This window comes from Chenopodium quinoa, unplaced genomic scaffold (assembly GCF_001683475.1).
Source record: "Chenopodium quinoa cultivar QQ74 unplaced genomic scaffold, ASM168347v1, whole genome shotgun sequence".
Lineage (NCBI taxonomy): Eukaryota > Viridiplantae > Streptophyta > Magnoliopsida > Caryophyllales > Amaranthaceae > Chenopodium > Chenopodium quinoa.
Genome location: NW_018744080.1, coordinates 1,309,217 through 1,331,596, shown reverse-complemented (window position 1 = coordinate 1,331,596; position 22,380 = coordinate 1,309,217). Strand labels below are relative to the sequence as shown.

General features: G+C 37.8%; 1 protein-coding gene across 2 annotated transcripts; it reads left to right on the top strand.

The window, feature by feature from the left end:
• Positions 1-19,546: 19,546 nt before the first annotated feature.
• On the top strand, positions 19,547-22,380 carry LOC110691423 (myb-related protein 2-like). Of its 2 annotated transcripts, XM_021868346.1 has the most exons (7): positions 19,547-19,976; positions 20,051-20,262; positions 20,369-20,445; positions 20,663-20,720; positions 20,810-20,888; positions 20,977-21,160; positions 21,457-22,380. In XM_021868346.1, exons 2-7 carry the CDS (start codon positions 20,058-20,060, stop codon positions 22,114-22,116), a joined length of 1,263 nt encoding a protein of 420 aa, XP_021724038.1. In that variant the 5' UTR covers positions 19,547-19,976; positions 20,051-20,057; the 3' UTR covers positions 22,117-22,380. The 2 variants fall into 2 exon arrangements, with proteins under 2 accessions (XP_021724038.1, XP_021724039.1); XM_021868347.1 differs by having other exon boundaries at positions 19,550-20,262; positions 20,977-21,046.

Genomic DNA, 22,380 nt, shown 5'->3' with positions numbered 1-22,380 from the left:
GACTTTAAAGGAAATGATGAATGCAATGCTCCTTAGTTCCGGGTTGCCAGACAATTTGTGGGGTGAAGCGGTTCTATAAGCTAATTATGTACAGAACAGAGTAACTCACAAGAAGTTAGACAAGACTCCATATGAAATATGGAAGGGTTATGCTCCAAACTTGAATCACATGAAAGTGTGGGGGTGTCTAGCTAAGGTGGGCTATCCATCGTTCAAGCGCTCAACTATAGGTTCTAGGACCTATGATACAGTATTCATTGGCTACGCTGAGAATAGTGCCGCATACTGGTTTATGAGTCTGGAAGATCGCTCTATATATGAATCTCGTGATGCAGAGTTCTTTGAACATGTATTTCCTTTGAAGAAAATCTTAGTTTCTAACGATGTTTCTTCAGTTTCTTTATCTGCAGAGCCAGAAGATACTTCCCCTAGGATTGAAAGTGAGATTCAACCTAGGAGAAGTAAAAGGCAAAGAGTGGAGACAAGCTTTGGACCTGATTTCCTAACAGCCTTTATAGCAGAGTGCGGAAATCTAGGTGAGTTCGAAGATGATCTAGATGATATCATGCTGTGTCTACAGGTTGTGGATGAAGATCCGAAATCGTTTGAAGAAGCTATGGGTTCAGTAGATGCAACATTCTAGAAGGAAGCTGTAAACAGTGAGCTTGACTCAATCATGTTAAATGGAACCTGGGAGCTTGTGGACCTGCCAAAAGGGAGCAGAGCTATTGGGTGCAAGTGGATTTTCAAGAGAAAAATGAGAACCGACGGCACCGTGGAAAGGTTCAAAGCTAGATTGGTGATAAGAGGATTCACTCAAAAATTTGGCCTTGATTATTTTTATACTTATTCTCCTGTGACTAAAATTGCCACTATTCGTGTTTTGTTTGCCTTAGCTTCATCTTATAACTTGATTGTGCATCAGATGGATGTTAAGACAACTTTTCTGAATGGCGATTTGCAGGAGGAGATCTACATGGAGCAACCTCCGGGTTTTGTAGTTCCTGGGATGGAGAATAAGGTATGTAGACTAAAGAAATCCTTGTATGGCTTGAAACAAGCTCCGAAGCAATGGTATGAAAAATTTCATAAAACTATTCTTAGTTTTGGTTTTGTTGTCAATGGTAGTGATGCATGTGTGTACTCTAAGATTTTTGGTGCGCAATGTGTGATATTATGTCTGTACGTTGACGACATGCTCCTGTTTGGCACAAACATGTATGTCATAAATGAAACTAAGAAATATTTAAATTCAAAGTTCGAGATGAAGGATTTGGGAGAGGTAGATGTGATCCTTGGTGTTAAAGTTACTAAAACCAAGAAAGGGTATTTTCTGTCTCAGTCTCATTATGTGGAGAAGATTCTGAAGAACTTTAGTTGTTTTGATTTGCCTCCATTGAGAACTCCCTTTGATCCTTCTAGAACTTTGGTGAAAAATGTGGGGGACGGTGTGTCTCAAACTGAATATGCTAAGGTGCTTGGTAGTCTGATGTTTTTGATGAATTGCACTCGCCCTGATATTGCTTTTGCTGTTAGTAGACTTAGTCGCTATACTCATTGTCCTAGTGAGCAACATTGGGTTGCTTTGAGGCTTGTGCTCAGATATCTATGTGGAACCATGTCTTGGGGATTGAATTTTGTTAGTCATCCTTTGGTTCTTGAAGGGTATTGTGATGCAAATTGGGTAACGGATAGTGATGAAACAAGCTCTACAAGTGGCTATGTGTTTACCCTTAGTGGGGGTGCAGTTTCATGGATGTCTGGTAAGCAAACGTGTATAGCTAGATCAACAATGGAAGCTGAGTTCATCGCATTGGATCTTGCTACACAAGAGGCAGATTGGTTGAGAAATTTGCTTATTGATATTCCTTTGTGGGGGAAGCCGTCACCACCTGTGTCTATGCATTGTGATTCACAAGCCGCCATATGTGTTGCTAAAAATAGCATTTACAACGGTAAGAAAAGGCACATAAGAGTCAGACACGAGTCTGTGAGGCAGTTTATTGTGAATGGGGTTATTTCGTTGGACTATGTTCGGACAGAGAAAAACCTGGCAGACCCTTTTACTAAGGGATTAAGTCGTAGACTAGTGGTGGAGTCATCAACTGGTATGGGTTTAGGACCTTTGTTGTAATGACTTGAAATGGTAGCTATTCTAGCTATGTGACATGATACATTGGTTTTAATAAATTAGGAACCTATTTTGGTTTATTTGTTTCATTGGCATGAATCATATGGATTTGTTATATATGCATCATGTGTTTGAATCTATTACTCTATAAGAGTGGTAAGTTTTACCAGTTAGATTCTGTTAGCTTAGGATGAGTTTATCTCTTAATGTCATTAGTCCAGTTGTTTTCTGAGCAGGGATAGATAGAGGTTCTTAAGAGAGTTAAGACCTTTGTCCCAGTAGTTCTTAAAACAGGATAGATAATGACACCGAAAGTGGAAGGGTTGAACTTATGTTCTTAATGTTCTAGTTCCATTGCATGTAATTCTCTGGTTTGCAAGGTGCTTAAACATGTTTAAGCCTGCAGGGAAAGACCTTTGAATTTGCTGGGAACGTGTGTGAGTAACACATAGGATGAACACCTACGTGAGTACGAGAGGTGGCCTCTCTCAAGGGAAGACTAGAGTATTGTTTTCCTAAAGTACTCATGAGAGCCCAAGTGTTGGCCAAGATTGGCGGAGTTGCTTAAGCTCTAAAGTCAAGGTATGTGCATTCAAGGTCCTTTCCTCGCTCCTAGGAGTTCAAATCTTAGGATACTCACTAGGGAAGTGTTGAAAACCTTGTGCACTAATGTGTTAGTTCAAACCTTTGGATACTAGCATTTAAGTACTAAGACTTTCATTTACTGTTCAGATTTCATGTTGAAGATCCGCTCGCATTAGTGGGGGATTGTTGGAAATAGGTAATGCAAACGGATGACTCGCGCCCGATCGGGCGGAGATGGTCAAGGAAAAATAGGGAACTCTCTCGCCCGATCGGGCGGGCTTCGCCCGACCGGGCGGCGGACAAGAGTTTTTCTACGAGATCTCTCGCGCCCGATCGGGCGGGCTTCGCCCGACCGGGGGCGGACTCAGGTTTTTGACGAGCCCGATCGGGCGGCTTGGCTCGATGGCTCACCCGGGATGGGGTTTTCAGATCGCCCGACCGGGCGGTGTCCGCCCGATCAGGCGCGACACAGCGTCTGGAGAAATTCGATCTCGCGCCCGATCGGGCGGCAGCTTGCCCGATTGGGCCCGCCTTTTTTCCTAGGTCGGTTTGCTTTGCGTGTTTCCTTTTTCGGGACTCGTATAAATACGAGTCTTACCTTTTCATGAGATTATTTCACTTTCTAGCCGAAAACACAAACCTACCTTTTGAGATCTGAACAGTTCTTGAGCAATTCCACTCTTCGAGTTCGGGTGCACGGATTACGGAGAGAGTTGCGTTAAACTTGGGGGGCGTGCGTCACTAGGAAACTTGTACAGGTGGTGGCGTATTTCGCTTCTAAGGCAGTGGATTTCGTTCCACGGCGCGACTGTGTGTTTGGGATATTCAATCCAGGAAAGTTCTAATCTTTTTGTTTGTTATTGATTTCAACAGTTATTTTACCAACAGCCTGGAGTGAAGGAGTATGTTCAAGGCAGGGGGATGAAAAATCGATGTACCACTTCTGCAGGATGTGGTCATACTTGAAGGAGTAGCTCATTTTTTACAGCAAGAGAAGCCTGATTTGATATCCAATCACATCTACGAATTTATCCGGCTTTTCCCTTGATAAAAGAGTAATTTCTAATTGAACAAATTTCGGACAGAGATAGTAACAAAGTTAAGTAAAGACGCTGATTTACTATAATTTTCATCAAATTATTTAAATAGTTCAGCTAAACAAATGATATGTATAACCTCAACAACAACAGCCACCAACCCAAATTTTTATTTAGTTTTTCTTTAAAAAAAAAGGCAATAAGGAACTCTGCAACTTCTTGATTGTTGCTTTCATAGTATTAAAACAAGGCCGCGAAATCTTAGTTGGGCCGTTTTGTAAAGAAAATTCAATTGACCAAACCGAGATTGTCCGCATCAACAAGGGGTATTAAAAAACCCCGCGATTTTGTCCGAATCAAACATTTCTACCCTAAATCATCCCGCATTGAAAGTTACATCTATTATTTTACACAAAAGTTACTTTCTAATCAAAGTTACATCTATTATTTTACACAAAAGTTACTTTCTATTCAAAGATATAGTTAAAGATTCCCACATATCTCCCCACTAATGGCTCAAATCTTTTATTATGCCCCCATATCACCTCACTAATGGCTCTAATCCTCTACTATCTTGAAATCAAATTTGCATCGAGACAACCGTGACATGGACCAACGCATCATAAGCGTTCCTGCGACACCGCAACCGTTCCCGTGATCGTAATCGAAACCGCATTTTCGAACCATGGTTGCTTTACGGCCTCTGCAACTTACTAAAAGTATAAGTTACATATTGCAAACTGTTTTATTACACCCATCTTATTTCCAATATATATTTTTTTCTCTTTTGCAATAATAAACATCTAAACTCAAAACACTGAAGTTTTTGACTTGTGAAAAATTAGCTACCCTCTAGCTTGAAGAAAGACCAGAGCCAACCGCAAGAGATAACATGCCAAACTGTTGGGATCAACTCCTTACTGGTGCAGTCCATTTTTCAACATTAAAATTAACGTCTATGAGACCTGTTATACCAGCAGTTATTTTTTTCACCTGGTTTGACAGGACCAACGCCTTCTGCGGTGCCTGCACAATATAACCAGTGAACTTTCAGCTGAAAATAGACATGTTAGCTAGGTGAAGGCATGGGTTTCAGGGACAAAAGAATAGAGGATGACAGTGCAGGGGAGAGACATGCTTTTATGCGACAGTAAATACAATATTGGTAAATCACTATAAGAAGTTGCCATACAGTATCAGGTTAATCTCATAGAGGAGATTATCTAATGGATAGTGTAGAGCTGCGTCTGGCAAACCAAGGAAAATTTTCCTCAATCAGAATTAAATAGTTACGTTGTTCTTAAACCTTCATAATTGAGTATTTGATACAGATTCACTCAAAGATCCTCTGTAAGAGGTAACTTTTACTCTCCACTATACATTCTTAGGAAGGGTACAATGGTTAAATCAATCACAAAACAGTCCTTTTCAAGGAAAGGAGGCGACATTTTTCTTGCAATTTAAACTGGTTCGCGGTATATATTAGTATATGACTATTAATACAAAACGGAGGGAGGTAATTTAATGGATAGCAAAAAAATACAGCATAATGAAAATCCTGAGTTAGAGGAAAATACAGCTAATTTGTTGTCATTGTGCTAATCTGCTATTTTAATTAATGATGATTTCCCCAGAAAATCACAGCTCCCAAGTCCCAATCAGTTGGGAAAAAAAATAAAGGCAGTAATGACCAATGATAGATCGAAGCACAATAGTCAGAATTTTTTATCAAAGGAGAAAATTAGATATCAAAGTACCTGTTAGGATCACATCTCCTTCCAGAAGTGTGACAAAAGAGCTTATATGGCTGACGAGGAATGGAACTGAGAATATCATATCTTTTGTTGACCCCTTTTGCTTTATTTCTCCATTAACCTTTCGTCACATAAACTAGTTTAGATCTTTATTAAATAATCATAGGCACTGAAACACTTTTAATGTTCACTAATAAAAACTTCACAACTTGATATGGTGAACACACCTTTAGCCACAGCTCCAAGTTGTGAGGATCAGACACTGCAGACTTAGGACTGAAAAATCAAACATAGGAAATCAAATAATTCAGGTGTATGGTTACTGCTTAGCAAACCTTAGGCACCTAGTCTATTTATAATCTCATTATAATTAGACTAGGGTTAGGAAGCCCAAAACCCTCAAACTCACTCCACATGGCCGACCATACTAGAGGATGAGACCCATCATGGGCCTCGTCCTCTCGTGCTCGATCTAGGCCCTTTGTGTGACCTTATAAGATCCGTCCAATTGGACTTTGGGCTATTTTACTAGCCCAAAGATCGTTAGTACCTCTAGCTATGATAAAACGATGACCTAAATGTCCGAACTTAATTATCTCCATAATTTAAACCATTTATGTATCTAGTAATTGCACACGACGAAGACATAAATCCTTCAGTAGAGTACTTCATAAAATAGGTTGAAGATGAGGTCGTCCGAGGCTCAAATGGACAGATGAGTCATCTTTTACTTGGAAAAATATCATCATCGTTATGGTGTGTCGCAGTCAATGGTATTCGACAATGGACCCCAATTTGAATCGGGCCAACTCAAAAACTTGCTAAGTGACCAGGGCATCACTCACTGTTTTGTCTCGGTCGGATGCCCGCAGACCAACGGTCAAGTAGAAGCTTACAACAAGCTGATCTCTAACAACATAAAGTGCAAGCTTGAGAAAGCAAGCGGCACGAGTTGGTCAATGTACTATGGTCCATACGTACAACTGTAAAAAGTTCAACAGGAGAAACCCCATTCTTCCTAGTCTATAATGCTGAAGCCATGCTCCCAAATGAGATGTCCGAGCCTACTCTCCGAGTAATGCTATTTGATGAAACATCTAATTGGGAGACCATGAAAACCGTCTTAGACTTCCTTCCACAAGCTAGAGGCAATGCGACACTTAATCATGAATACCGTCTCAGAATGACAAGGGCATATAACCGCAAAAAGTCTAAGCGGCCGCTGAAGATGGGAGACTTGGCGCTATGGAAGATGGAAGCGGTAGGCCGAGCCAATGAGGATGGGAAATTAACCCCAAATTGGGAAGGGCCCTACCGAATCAAAGAGGAAGTCCGAGATAGTACCTATCATCTCGAAGCCCTAGATGGTTGTCCTATTCCATGTACTTGGAATACGGACAACTTGAGAAAGTATTATGCTTAAAAATTTTGTACTTAGCCAAAAAAGTTGTATATACAACTAAGTTTAGATGACCAAGCATTGTAATCAATGTTGTACAACCCCAACAATGTAATTTTGACAAAATTAATGAAAAGTCAAACAGTGTAATTTAAATTTTTGCCATTTATTTATGACTATTCATTAAGCAGAAATGCCGAATGAAAATAATAACGACGATGCTTGTAACATAGCAGCTCGACCTCTAAAAGGCATTTCAGAGCGTCCGAGGAATTGTTTAGTAAGGGCATCCCTTAGTTAAACAACTCAGCCACAAAGACTGAAAAGTCCATAAATTTGTCTGACCTCACCACGGTCGGACGAGCATCAGTTGCCATAAAAATCGCCTAAGGTACTTCTACCCAAATGTAGGCAAGGGCACGCTTACGCGTACGAGCCTAGCCAATACTTAGAACTTTCCAAGTTGAGATATTACTTTAAATTTCATGAGTTGCGTCCGAGTGATAGTGTCAAAGGACATCTCAAACAAATCCAATACAACAGGCGTATATATAAGGGATAATTCAACATTAACCTAGTCCAAGGGCAATCATTATTATGATTTGATTAATTTACTAGTCTTCATACCCTTCAAGGCATAAAATCTAATAAGTTAATCAAACCTTTGAGAATTTGGACTAGGAAAATGCCGAACAAAGGGGCGTATCCATAGTAGCACTCGTATGAAAAGGCAAAAGCATGAAAAATTGCTCAAAAATGATAAGTATGGAAAAGCATGAAAAATTGCTCAAAAATGCTAAACGGGAAGAACTTGCATAAAACCAAGCTGCTCAAAACAAGGCGGTATAATCAAATTTATACAAGACCACTCAAAACAGGCGACAGAATGTGAAGTAAGAGATAACTAAGTACTGAAATCTTACAAAATTGTTGCTGGAGAACCCGAGCTCTTCACTCGGCCGACTTATCATCCTTTGTAGGCTCTTCCAAGGTCGACTCTCCCTCGATGGTTGCATCATCGGCAGGCTACACCTTGGCTGGCTCCTCTTCACCAGTCGGCTCACTCTCACCCTCCTACTCATCATCTTCCTCCTCGTCCTCAGAATCAGACGAAGTAACTCATAGCTCGAGAGAGGGCTGTCCGTGAAGGACTTATGTCTTCATCATGTGCAATTACTAGATATATAAATGGATCAAATTATGGAGATAATTAAATTCGTTCATTTTGGTCGTCGTTATATCATAGCTAAAGGTACTAAAAATCTTTGGGCTAGTAAAATAGGCCAAAGCCTAATTGGACGGATCCTATAAGGTCACACAAAGGGCCTAGATCGAGTATGAGAGGACGAGGCCAATGATGGGCCTCATCCCCTAATATCGCCAGCCATGTAGAGGAGATTAGAGGATTTTTGGCTTCCTAACCTAGTCTAATTATAATATGATTATAAGTAGACTAGGTGCCTAGGGTTGAGAGTGTTGGATTTCGGTGAGTCCGACCCATCGCGAAAGGAAACCCGAGCCAAGACCACACTTGCAATAATTATAACCATAAAGCATAACTAACTTAAACACAAGATTAAGAAAGAGATTAATACCTTTGGTGCGTGCTTCGCTCACTAATTGAGTTCTTACTTTGAAAGCTCTTAGCCCCGCTCACACGAGGACCTCCAACGAAGTTCACCCGCAACCCGAGCACCGAAAATGGTCTATTGCTTAAATTAGGAGTTATCTAAGCCTGACCTAAACCCGAGTAATTAATTGTGTTCAAAGGTTTTCACAATGGTGATGCCTTTTTCAACACTTACTCAAGTGTTTTTCCCAATACCCCAAGTTGGGTATTTATAGGGAAATACAAGAGTGAGAAAAGCTCACCCATCAATGTCGGAGATTTAATTTTCCATTTTATTTTAAATTAAGAATAAAATTAATAATCAAGTTACTAATAATCAACAAGTGTCATACTCTTAAGAGATATTAGGTGAGGACCATTTGGAGAAGGGGGGACCAAACTTGCTCCCCACTCCCTCTCCCATAGCCGACCAACACAACACCAAACATCCAATTAGTTCGCGCCACATGTAAGCCCCACACTTGGGCACCAAGGCACCCAAGGTGGGCTGCCTTGCCGCTGCTACCCCTTTTAGCCCAGCAGGCCACGCACGCTTGCTGTGCGGGCTTGGTTATGGCTGAAGGCTGCTGCTAGAAAGCCACAAACCTTGTGCGGGTTGCTAGCTATAGCATGCTAGAACGCCACGCACTAGGTGCGGGCTGCTAGCCGCAGCTTGCTAGCAAGCCTCGCACTTTGGTGCAGGCTGCTAGCCTCGACTTGCTGCTAGTATGCCTCGCACTAGGTATGGGCTTCTAGTTAGCCATGTCAGCCAAGGTGCACTAGCACACATTTCTAGGCCATATGCCCCTATCACTCGGGAATTCCGATGCTGGGGGTATTTTAGTCATTTTGTTGATATATTAGTAATTTTCTCGTCTCGTCTTTTATTATTTTTTACTCGACTTCTGATGCTCAGATTCGATGCTCTAAGCTCGAATTTCCGATATCTAAATATTAATTACTCGGGCGACATTAATGTCTTCCGATTTAATTCGTCGCTTCGCTCCGTTAGTTGCTTGGGTGTGACCCGAAGGGTTCAGTCAAGATTAAGCTGTAATATTAATTATACATTAATATTACTGATCGGAAGCGACCTCCACCTAGGCATTCCAATCACTTGACCTCACTGAATAATTAGCTTTCTAATAATTCCGAACCCTCTATCGGAATAATACATTTGTTCGAAGGACACCATTCCTTTCAATCTCCCACTTGTCCTTTCGGACAACTGCGCATTTAGTGTATAGCCTTTTTCCTATGTCACTTAATGTCTCTTCTTGAACTATAAGGTTAATTTATTCATCATCCTTATTATGTTCAGAAGTGTTTCTCGATCCCGAGTCCGATTGTTAATAAACAGATGATTTCTAGAATCCATCCGAGCACGGCTATGCATTTTACAGTTTCGCTCTTCGAGAGGCCTTGTAAACAATAAAGACATCTTCCCTATTTTTTAGTAGGGGGACATTCCAAGTCTTGTAATGTAGCTTCTCTTACTAAGAGGACCTAGCCGCCCGAGTGTTGTCGTTATAATCCCCTTTTACGGCAGACGTTTGACAACATTAAAGCGGACTAGTACTCAAACAAGAGAACTCACAATACTCAAAGTCGAGGAAATAGGTTCCGATAGCCATAATGAGAAATATACTTATGACGATTTTTAATCTCTTAAAGTATTCTCATATGTCGATCCAGTATGGTTCCAAACCAATACCTGTGCAAATGATTTATGACAATCATATCCTTGTAGCACAAGAAACGGTGTTATAAATCAAACTACACACTAATCTCAAATGGTCATTAATCGTCCATCGTTGAAATAACCTTGATTAGGGATAATTTTCGATTATAATATTCAATGTTCACTTAATAGGTGTTTCCTTACCAAGATCGGTCTTGATACCCTATTTTGAATATTCTCATAATCGAATGGACTCATTATTTAATCATAAACTACAATTAGGTAGCAAACGGAATAATAAAATATTGCATGAAATTTATATTACTCCAAAATTTGAATGGTTTTTCTTAGTGTCTTACATTAAAATGTTCAAACATTAACTAAAACACTAAACAGGGAAATCAAAACCAGTCTCCCACATACCTAATTCTCATTGCCTCAACGTGTATACAACAAAGGTGAAAATAGAAAGTGTTAAGATCATTATAAAAAATGAGATAGTATAAGTGTGTAACTTCTCACATTCGTCTATGATTTCCTGTCTTTATTACATCATTTCTTGTATTTGGTAGAGTTTCGTCCTATTGTCTTTAGGGGTGTTCATAAATCAGTTCAAACCGAAAAACTGGACCGAACCACCCCGGACCGGACCAGACCGAATTAATCAATCCAGTCTTCGGGTCTTGAAATTCATTTTTTCGGCCTTCGGTTTGGTTCGGTCCAAAACCCTATAAAAACTGGTCTTGGATCAGACCGATTTCTTAAAAAAAAAATATGCGTAAAACCTTAAATAATGGTTAAAATTATCCTTAATAAGCTTAGAAAACTTTAACTCTTTAAGTTTTTTTTGTACTAAACATACAAAAAAAAAGGTAAAAATATAGTTTTTCCTTTACTTTTTACGATTTTTCCATAAATTTATTAAAAACTTAGTACTCGTTTTAAAAAAATTCTTAAATCGGTTCAATGCGGTCCGGTCCGAGTTTTAGACCGATTCTTTTGGTCCGATCCGGGTTCGGTCCTAGCTTAATCTGTCCGGTATTCGGTTCTTAAAATTCTAATTTTCTGTCATCGGTCCGGATTTGGACCGATGAACAGCCCTAATATTCTTCACTTAACCCATCTTTGTTTCATCTTTGGTGTTGACTGCTCTATATTAATAAGGAAAATTGTAATCTAATAGTTCCACCTCTGGTCGCTCTTCCACAAACAATCCCACCTTTTGAAATTCCAGAAACAATCCCACCATTTATAGGGATCTTCCTCTAACAATCCCTTTGACCTACAACCTGTTAAACAGGTTAAAAAAATTCTCTTTTTTTTAAAAAAAAAAAATTTAATCTCTTCTCCAACCACCAGTTACCACCATGGCCACCCCAACCCTCAACCTTTACCGCCACCTCCACCCATTAGGCCACTATGAAACTCCAACCACGCCGGAAAACCATCACAGCCCCCAAAACCCAAACTCCGCCCCAAAAACTCCACCCACGGCCCTGATTTCACCACCGATAGCCCCGAAAACACCACCCATAGCCCTAAAAAACTCCTCCCGCCCCTAAAAACTCAACCCTCAGCCTGAAAAACTCCATAAAAATCACCCATGATACCTACCTAAACAAAACCCACCACCCCCACGAAACCCACGCCTAAAGCCCCACAAAATCCAAGCACCACCCCAACGAAATCCCACCCCCACGAAAATCTCAAAACTTAAGCCCTAATCTCGAAACACCCACCTAGCTTAGCCCTCAAAATTCAACCGCCAGAATCCCACACCCCTCTCTCCGCCGCAGCCCTCTCTCCAACGCTCTCACTCCCTAGTTGTCGATTTCTGGTCGCAAGGATGCCTAGTTGGGTGTTCGAATTATATCATCGCTGAACTCCGGGATTGAGCGAAATTGATGGTCGTGGAAGTGGTGTGCGACTAGTGGTGTTTTCGGGGGTCGTGGAAGTGGTGTGCGACTGGTGGTGTTTTCCGGTTTGAGGGTGGTGGTTGTAGGGGTTTTCGGGGAATGTAAAGGCGGGGATGGGGAGAGGAGTGCAGTGGCAGGGTTAGGCTAGTGGCGGGGCTGGGTTTTTTTTTTTTTTTAATTAGATTTTTTTTATTTATTTATAAGTTAGACTAAACCTATTAAAATCTGACACATGTTTTATAACTTAAGAAAATCGGTTACCAAAACAATCCAACTGGTCAGGAGTTGTTAATGGAAGATAGGGGTAAAAGGTGGGATTGTTTTTGGAATTTCAAATGGTGGGATTGTTAGTGGAAGACCGACTAAAGGTGGGATTATTAGATTACAATTTTTCTATTAATAAAGTACATCTCATACCAATTGGTTGTTGGTGTAGTGGTAATTGGGACTACACTTGGTAGGGAAAACCCATGTTCAATCCCCCGTAACAACAATTGGGAGGAGAATGGAATCTAACCACCCTGAACTAATCTCCAAATCCGGATTAGCCCAAAGGGTGAACCGGGTAAAACAACAACAACAACAACAACAAAAAAGTACATCTCATTCTTATTGCATTAGGCTACAACAATTACACACTTACACCCAAAACCACGCTATTCTTCTCTTATATGCTTGTATTTCTTTTCCCAGTAATTTCATGTCTTTTTACCCTACTTGCCTCGATTTAATATTATTTTATTTTTATTTTTCTCATCTTACCATCATTTATTTCAATTTAGCTCCCTTTTGGACTTTTGACTCCTTTAATTAATTAATTTTATCGTTTTTTTTTTAAGAATTTTGAATCCTCTAAAAAGGGTGTCATTAAAATTAATAGCAACAACGCCATGATCATCACCACAGACACCATTGAATCATTCAAATGGCGCATTCCACTGTCTTTGGATGGCGTAATTTTTATTATTTTTGGGTAGGCAGCTAAGGTGGTACTGGGAGTTAGGTTGTGAGAGGAGGGAGATTAAAAAAAGAGGGAGACGAGACGTCAAAAATGAAGCGGTACCTAGCAATTCTTGGTGATGTTTAGCAATTTATTTCAATAATAAAAAAAAAATTAAAAAAAAAAAATCAAAATTAGAAATATGAGTGATCCCTCCTTCCTGTTTTCCATAGTTCTATTTTTGAACTAATTATTTCCTCTCCTGCAAGGTGATCAACTACCGCGTTGTTTGATCTTGGTTCAAAATGAATCTTCCTCAGGCTCTCTCCCTTAGCAGGCAACACCCCTGCACATTGTACACAGGTATTTCAAAGGATGAGCAATGGTAGAACAATCAACTTTCCTACCGCGTTGTTTGATCTTGGTTTAAACTAAATCTTCCTCAGGCTCTCTCCCTTAGCAGGCTGTTCCCCTGCACATTGTACACAGGTATTTCCAAGGATGAGCAATGGTGGAATAATTAACTTTCCTTACAGCTTTGTAGCAATGATCACATTGTCTCATCCATAATTCCTGCACCATCTCATGGCATATATAACAGCTCGAAAATTTTTGCAGATCACAGTGATGTAGGGAGCTGAGTTGATTTCGGAATCAGTACTTCAGCAGTCCACCTTCCCATGCTATCTAGACAGATATCCAGCGAAGGAGGCATCTACATTTAACTTGAGTCCCCCTTGATATTTAATGTTGCAATAAATTGATAAAACATTAAGATTGGATGGAGCACTACATGAAATTTTGGAATATTCTATCAAGTATTTCATAAAATGAAAATTTGCATGACATGTCTATATATTCCCCTTGTTTTTAGATTTTATTTTAAATGTGTGTTTTCTCCACCTCCCCAAGTGTTGTCCTTGCCTGACTTGTGACCTTTCCTAAACAAAAAAATTTTAAATCAGTTTCAAGACCTACTTTTTATTTCACTTCAAAAAGCAAACTTCATCAATTTCCAAATTCATCTTCTTTGTACGTTTCTAATTTCCATTTTTCATTCATCATCTCTTCACATAGACAAACAAGGGTCAAGACAAAAATAAAGCCATAGCCGTTTCCCAAAGAGGAGTCAGTTGGATGAACCGGAAGTCTATCTCATTTTGCTCATCCACAAAGATCCTCCCTCATCATTAGCTTCGGTCTAATGTTACATCACATATTAAGCCCACTCTCTTTATGTCTTTACATACGCAAACAACCCAAATACAAAAGGCAGAAATAAATTACCAATGCTAAAATTTTCAATGCACAACAATGCAATAAATAATGTCATTTCTCACATCTCTAATGCAACTATCACTTTTGCTTTAATTTTGAAGAAACACCTTGTTTTAGTGGCTTTCAAATTTTCAATCAGTGTATTAACCCTTTTGTTTCTCTAAGATCAAAGATTACTCAAGAGGGGATCACTTATATAGGTACGCTTTCACTAGGATTTTACTTATTTAATTAGGAATTATTAATCCTTGTCTTATTTAATCTTAAATTATTAGCCTTATCTTATTATTAGGCATTACTATCCCTTATCTTGTTTGAACTTATTAGCATTTTTCTTATCTTATTTTGACTTATCTAAAATAAAACTGAGGATAACAAAGCCAAGAGATTTATTAGAAAAAAATCTGAAAGAAGATCATTACTAAAAAAAGCCAAAATTCCTCATATACTTTGTTTTACAAAAGTTTTCATACTTTTTCTTCACCCTAGCAGCTAAACTGACTCGGTCAGCAGTAAATCGCTTAAGTTAGCACTTAGCAAATTTATAATAATTGAACCGTAATTAGCGATTCATTGCTGACTATTACTGAGTCTACATTTTTCCTAGTTGAAACTACTAATTCAAAGTTGAGGGATTCACTAAGAAAAAATTCATTAAATTAGTTGACAGTTTGTTGGAACCGGTAAAAAAATAGCTATAATTTGTAAAATCAACAATTGAAGAATGAAGATATTGTCATTCTTTTAGCATTATTATCTAAGAAATCTTTCTATAAATTGAGAAAAAAACTAAATCTTGATAAGCATTTTTTCAATAAGAATTCTCAATAATTCATCTGTCTTAATTGAAAACGAGGGAGTATTTATTCAATGATATTGGAATATTTTCAATTTGGATGTGTTCATATTCAAGCAAAAGGTCGTGAATAAATTGTATGGCTTCAAAAATAATACGAAGTATGTTTTAGTAAAAAAAAATTCAGTGGCCTCTAAATTACTAAACAGAATTTGAGCCGCCGTAATCTTTTCTTTAAGCAGAAATAAGCTTTATCTAAATAAAGTAAATAAAAATAGGATGGTGACGACTGATGAACTTCATTATTCATCAGCAGTAAACCTTTCACTATCAAAAATAGAAGATGTAACCCTAATGATCATATTCATAATCAATCATGAACATTATTAAAAGTAGAATTTTTGAAAATAAAAACAATTTAAAATCCTATATTGGTAAAGAATGAAAGTACAAATGCGCACCCATTTTTAGTGGTTTCAAATTGTGAGAATAAATACAAATTAAAATTCTAGACTTAAAGAATAAAACCCACCGGCTATACTTTGAGTCATGATTCTAATATTCTTATTCTTTAAGAATTTGGGGGAAAATATAATAATAATAATAATAATAATAATAATAATAATAATAATAATAATAATAATAATAATAATAATAATAATAATAATAATAATAATAAAATAAAAAAACCTTTATACTGCTCTTCCCCACTTTCTTTTTACAACAAGGAATATCATTCCGTGGTCATTTCTCACTTTTAATTTCTATTGGAAATCCAAGGGCCACCCTTGTGTGGTCAACAAGGAGCAATTATCAAGCATCTTAACACATGTTTGTGTTCAACTTCAGCTTGATTTATACTATCAAAACATCACATAGACCAAGCTGCTTCTCTTCCAAAGAGCATCTATGACACCACCTTGAGGGAAAGGCCACGCACGAGTGCGGTGGTTCTCCCTCCACCACTTAGTTTTTGACGTGACTCGCATTAGTTCAATTTCTAGGTACCTAAGGTAAGGTGGTCGAGCATATAGATATTGACACAAATTTTCAAGGGCTATCATAAGATTATTTTGAACCATATAATAATAGAAACAATAGTTGTATTCTAAAGGAAGTAAGGTAATGTTCATTTCACCTAGTTATAAATAGGTACGGAAAGTAACACAACTTCAATAATGTTAAATTAGCCAAATAGTATGAGATGGATGGATCGGCCTAAGTAGGCCCCTTCCCCTTTGATTTAGCTTTGGGGATGAGGGGGGAGGTCGACTTTGAGCATCCAAACACGACCCCACCCCATTTGTTTTTCCATCACTAGATGCCTTAACATCACATAAGGGGCCTTAAAAGGAAATGCAAGTACAGAAATCGAACAATACCTTATAAGTTTCCTTCTTTCACCAATGTGGAGAATCATACGCCTTTGGGAGAAGATAGCCACAGTAAATCCAAACAGTGGAAAAGGCGAGTACTCTAATGTACAACAATGAGCATTCTTATTCCTAGCCTGCACATGAAGCAAACAAAGTGAGCAAAGATAAGATGAAAAAGGTTTTCTGGGACATCAAGGAATTGTTAATACTCTTGCATTTACAAATTTTTGATAAATATAAAACTTGTTTGTCAAGCAGAAATGAAGCATCTTTCCCAGGTGTTATTGGCCCATATAGTATAATTAGCCAAGTTCCTAGTCTTCAAACAGTCATAGAGATGCCTAAGTGCCTAAGACAAACTTGGAAGCCAATAAAACAGACGGTTCATTTCATAGAGAATCAATAAGGTATTTTACAGTACTATTTGATTATCGACTTATCATTAGCTTTTAAATATTATTGAGTACACCAAAAGTATTAACCAAATAAAAAGGGTAAAATAGGGGGGAAAGAGTGCTGCTTTTTTTTTTTTTTTTTTTTTTTTTATTTTTTACCATGCCTTGCAATTTTCACTTTTCTAGTTCATTGCGTAAGGGTAAAACTGTCAGTTTGTATAACATTGACTGTTTAACATCAGGGCATTTAGAATATTTAACAATGTGTCATAAGCAGAAGTCATTCAATATCTAGTCTAGAGTAAAAGGATTACTTGGGTAGGACTTCATCCAGGAACTACATACAGAGAAAATTATAAGGAAACACACACTAGTGCGAGCAACAGGAGACAGAGGCATATAACAGAAAGAGAGCAATAATATGCATCCAAGTATAAGGAAATGAACTAAGAATTTATACACAGAATTGACAAAATGGTGGTACACTGTTTTTTTTTTTATCTGAACATCCTTATGTTTGCCTTAAAGATAAATATATATGTATGAGAGCACTCTTGCAGAAGACACAAAAATTCACTCCGTATCAAACTGAACAAAGTATTGCTTCCGTGTAGATAAGTCATGGGTCAGGGTTCATGCGTCATGACTTTATTACAACCGTATAGGCATTCTCTTCACTTCTTAAAAACTCCACCAACTTTTGAAAATGCTCTTTATTTGAACAATGATACGAAGAACCAACTAGGTTGCAGATAAATCAAAACCCGGTACACCATGGCTCTAAAGGATCCCATATTACAGAGAATGATTTTAAGAACAAGGTTTACAAGTTTGTTTAAACAACCTAATGAAAGGATAATTGCCTAAACAAATTGTTGATAAACAGAATCATAATGGTAGAAAGTATCATGGTGAAGCTTATTCCATTTCCACATGCCAAGTAACTAGTGAACAAAGTCACTTTAAAACTTTTTTTTTCAAAAGGCTTATTGATTCCAAATTTATATCCTGACAAATCAGAATCAAATTATCCTCCACAAAAAAAGGCAAACTGAGTCTGGAGTTGCTATGATGCTATATATTAATGTTCGCTAGTTTAAATTCCCCAATTTCCGTGCAAAGATTAAAGAAAAGTTCCCCATTTTTAGATACTTTCATGCGAAATATTGCTTGTAAAATACTGATTAGGCAGTACGACAATTTTATTTTATTTTTTTATTTATTTTATTTTTTTTGTGGATTTTGAGTTATTGGGTTGATTTGGAATCAATGCTGAAAATACGAATTTGTTATTGAAGTCTTATGTTGTAGATATAGTTAAAGCACTAGCATTTCTTTCATTATCATTATCATCATTGATTAGTCACCAGTTTTAGTACTGCTAACAATTGATGGATTGTCAACTTTGTCATTATTATAACAGAAAAGACTTGTATACGATAATATATCATGAAATAAATTCAGAAAGAGCATCAAGAATAACTTGCAATGAATTATTAAGAACCTTAATACCTCGCCAATTGATGGTATTCCAAAAGGGTCTGTAAAAGTTTGCTTCTCAGTGTGTCTATGTGCAAAAGACCTGAAGAGGAAAAAATATTCATCATATGAAGAATAATTTTTGTATGATTTGTACAAATTGCAAGAAGGGCACAATACATATAAGAGCAAAAAAACAAGAGCACATTATATGCATGTATATACTTCGTATCTGCAACGGTTTTACAGCAGCAGACATATCTACACAGTTTTTACAGCAGCAGACATGATTTTACACAAGCATATGTTATTTACAAAAAGTACATAACACAATATGAAGAGGATCATGATTCATGCCCAAACTCAATTAATTCACATGGTATATACATATATATTAAATACATGTGTATATGCATGTTTTATTGTTTTAATAGTAAAGCAAGGTATTAAATGTGTATTTGGAGGGAATCACAGAACAAGTCATAAGCAAGGTAAATGGTCCTACACAAAAGAAAGACACATCTTTGAGAAAAGAAGCAAGTACAATACTCAGCAATACTACCAGGCCTTAATCTCTAAAACTATCAGTGTGGGACTAGTTGCTCAAGCCAAATGGCAGTGAGACAGATTTGGGTCCACCGATGTATTTACAATAAGTGGGTTGAATAAGTTCCATATTTACTGAAGGAGACATAATAGTATGTATTCCATATTCCATGCTTTTCCCTCAAACAATGTCCCAAATTAAGCATCTTCTTCATTTTTTCTTGTCAATATCATATACTAAAGTTTTATGATGCTCCAGTCAACAGAATCTTCCCCTAGCAATTTCCACATTAGAAACGGTTACATTTACTTGCTTATGTCTCTATCTCAGCCCTTTAATAGCATGGTGTTGTTGTTCATCCTCAACGATATAGAATTCAAAGTCATTGATAATAAATGATGATTTATTAGAAGGCAATGAACAAGGCTTAAAATTGCAATATTTACCATATGATGTACAGTAAGAGGGACGACTTTGAAAATTTCAGGAGAATACAGTTAGTGGATTCTCCTGTCCAAGTCAGAGGATTCCTATATACCATCAGGGAATAAGGTTCTAGTTTTGCCAGATCAAAGAATATAAATTTGGGGAGAAAAAAGGAGCCGCTTCATAAACTAAGAATATAATTAGCAGATATAATAGAAAACTGTTGTGCATTTATTCTGGTACTTAGTGCAATTTATGTGATGTTCTGAAAAGTTCAGTTCAGAGGAATTCAAACTAGAAGTTTGGTTCTGAGTGTGGAAAGTGGACGACAGAACAGGAAGGACAAGATCTCTTTTGAGTTGCTATGAAAAATAGATTAGGTTGCGTTCATTGTTGGCTCTGTCCAAGATTCCATATTCTCACAACTTTATATCACCTCTTCTTCTCCTTCTTATAAAAGCCTCCCATAGCTTGCCTTTTTTTCTCCATAAGAAGTAGAAGATAATTTGGTTTCTCAAGAGAGTATAAGATATTATTTAGGAAGCAAAGAAAACAACCAAAAAATTTGGAAAAACCAAGGCTCAGCCTCGTAAATTTTACTACAAAAGCAAACATCTATTTCCTCAGGTAAAAGTTCCAACAAGATAAGAGCAATTGATGTTTTCTAGATTTACATCAAATTAAGATTGGTCATCTTCAAGGCAGGATATGTTTCATCACCCAACCCAAACAAACATGTACGCTTCTACAAGAATGCCAGCTCCTCAGGAAAGGCAGCTCTTCCTGCAAGGTGGAAATGGCTCTAGGGATTCAAATCTTGTCCTTTCAACTGATGCAAAGCCTAGACTGAAATGGACACCTGATCTTCACGAACGATTTGTAGAAGCAGTAAATCAACTCGGGGGAGCAGATAGTATGTCTAACTCTAACCTGAAGTTAAATATTGAACAGGGATACGCAGTAGACATGTAATATAAAATAGGTCAGCTAACCAATTCTATTCCTTGTATATTTTGCAGAGGCTACCCCGAAAACAGTTATGAAACTCATGGGAATTCCAGGGCTGACTTTATACCACCTAAAGAGTCATCTTCAGGTGATTATCACTCTCTAAATGACAGAGTTCAGGCTTCACCCTTGCTGATTTGTCTATTTTGCATACTGGCATAATTGGCAACCCCTTACATTTCGGTTTGGTTCATACGCACCAAGATGGTCATCTAAGTTCCAATACATCCTCTTTTCCAACTCTTTTCTTGAGAAGAGGAATATAAATTGCAGTTTCTAACGTTCTTTTCATTATTGGTTAGCAGAAATACAGACTGAGCAAGAATATTCATGGACAAACCTCAAGCGGTGCCAACAAAACTGGTAGGATAACCTTCTCATCAAAATCCTTTATAATACTTCTAAAAAAATATCTTAAGATGGTAAATTTAACTGATAATACACATTTACAGTTGTCATGTCTGGCGACAAAATACCAGAAACCGGTCCTTCCCATACCAGCAGCATCAACATTGCCCACCAAACAAACAAGTAAATATGATTTCCATTACTGTGATTAAATCCAACAAAATGATTTTTATGCCATAATTTGCACTAACAGCTTATTGTTAAAACTCAGGAACTTACATATAAACGAAGCATTGCAGATGCAAATCGAAGTCCAGAGAAGGCTACACGAGCAGCTTGAGGTACATGATCCTGTCTACTTCCAATTCAAACAGAATGGCCTTTCACCTAATGCGGAAACAACAACAGCTGCTCAGAATTTACAGAGACATCCTAAGAACAGTCGTGACAAAGATGTGGGGTATAAAATGAAGAATAAATTTTGTTGTATTTTGTGCCTGTACATGCCAACGATACTTCATATGCATTGCTTTGTAATAAAAATAATACCAAGAAAGTGTTAGGTCACTACAGGATAAAAGGGTAAAATAAATAAATTAATTAATTAAAACACTTCCAAATTTACACTCATCTGAAAAAGCTTGATACATGTATGAGACAATTAATCTATTCCAAGATTTTTCTTGTTGGGTTAATTACTTCTGAGATTATAAACCCTTATTTATCCCTTTATGAATTTATGTGGAATTAGGTGCAGCGGCGTTTACAGTTAAGGATAGAGGCTCAAGGAAAATACCTTCAGTCAGTCTTAGAAAAAGCTCAGGAGACTCTTGGAAAGCAGAATATTGGTGTAGTTGGTTTGGAAGCAGCGAAACTTCAGCTCTCTGAATTGGTTTCAAAGGTATCCAACCAATGCTTGAACTTAGCCTTCGCGGAGATGGAAGAAGAACAGCACGGGGTATGCCCTAAGCAGCAAATACAACCCCACAAACCGATAGGGGATTGTTCAATTGATAGCTGCTTAACCTCATGTGATGGACCTCAGCTGAGAGAGCAAGATATGCAGAATAGTGAGTTGGGGTTAAGACCATACAACGATACCAGATTCTTGGAGGGAAATGATTTCAATGGAAATCTAAAAGAGCATGCAACAATACTTTTCCCTACAACAACTCAACAGGACACAGAAAAGATGGTGTTTCAAATGGAAGGAACATGTAGTGATTTGTCCATGAGTGTCGGGATCGGAGGAGATACACAAGATCAGCTTGAGAAGAACACATTTCAGCTCGATAATAAGAACTACAAACTTGCTCCATTTAGTAGTGATCTAGACTTAAATGCCCAAGATGAGCATGATGTTCCTTCAAGCATCAGACACTTGGACCTCAACGGATTAAGCTGGGCATAAGAGTGACTTGAACAACACCAAAATGTTCAAAATTCGGAACCAACATCCATCGCTTCAACTAGTATGGAACTTTCAGCAATATAACAGTTTGACAGCATAGCCTTTCACAGAATTGAATGACACGAATTTAGTCCTCTTGTACGCCTCCTATACCATTAGATTTATGAGGCTTTTTCTTGATCATGTGTTTCATACGCTAATTTAGCAGTAATGGCTATTCAATTGACAGGAAAGACAGAATAACATATACAAGTGTTACTTTTA

Coding starts and splice junctions, on each gene's coding strand:
- LOC110691423 (XM_021868346.1), top strand. CDS start 20,058: ATGTTTCATCACCCAACCCAAACAAACATGTACGCTTCTACAAGAATG. Junction 20,446..20,662: donor ACCTAAAGAGTCATCTTCAG/GTGATTATCACT, acceptor ATTGGTTAGCAG/AAATACAGACTGAGCAAGAA. Junction 20,889..20,976: donor ATTGCCCACCAAACAAACAA/GTAAATATGATT, acceptor GTTAAAACTCAG/GAACTTACATATAAACGAAG.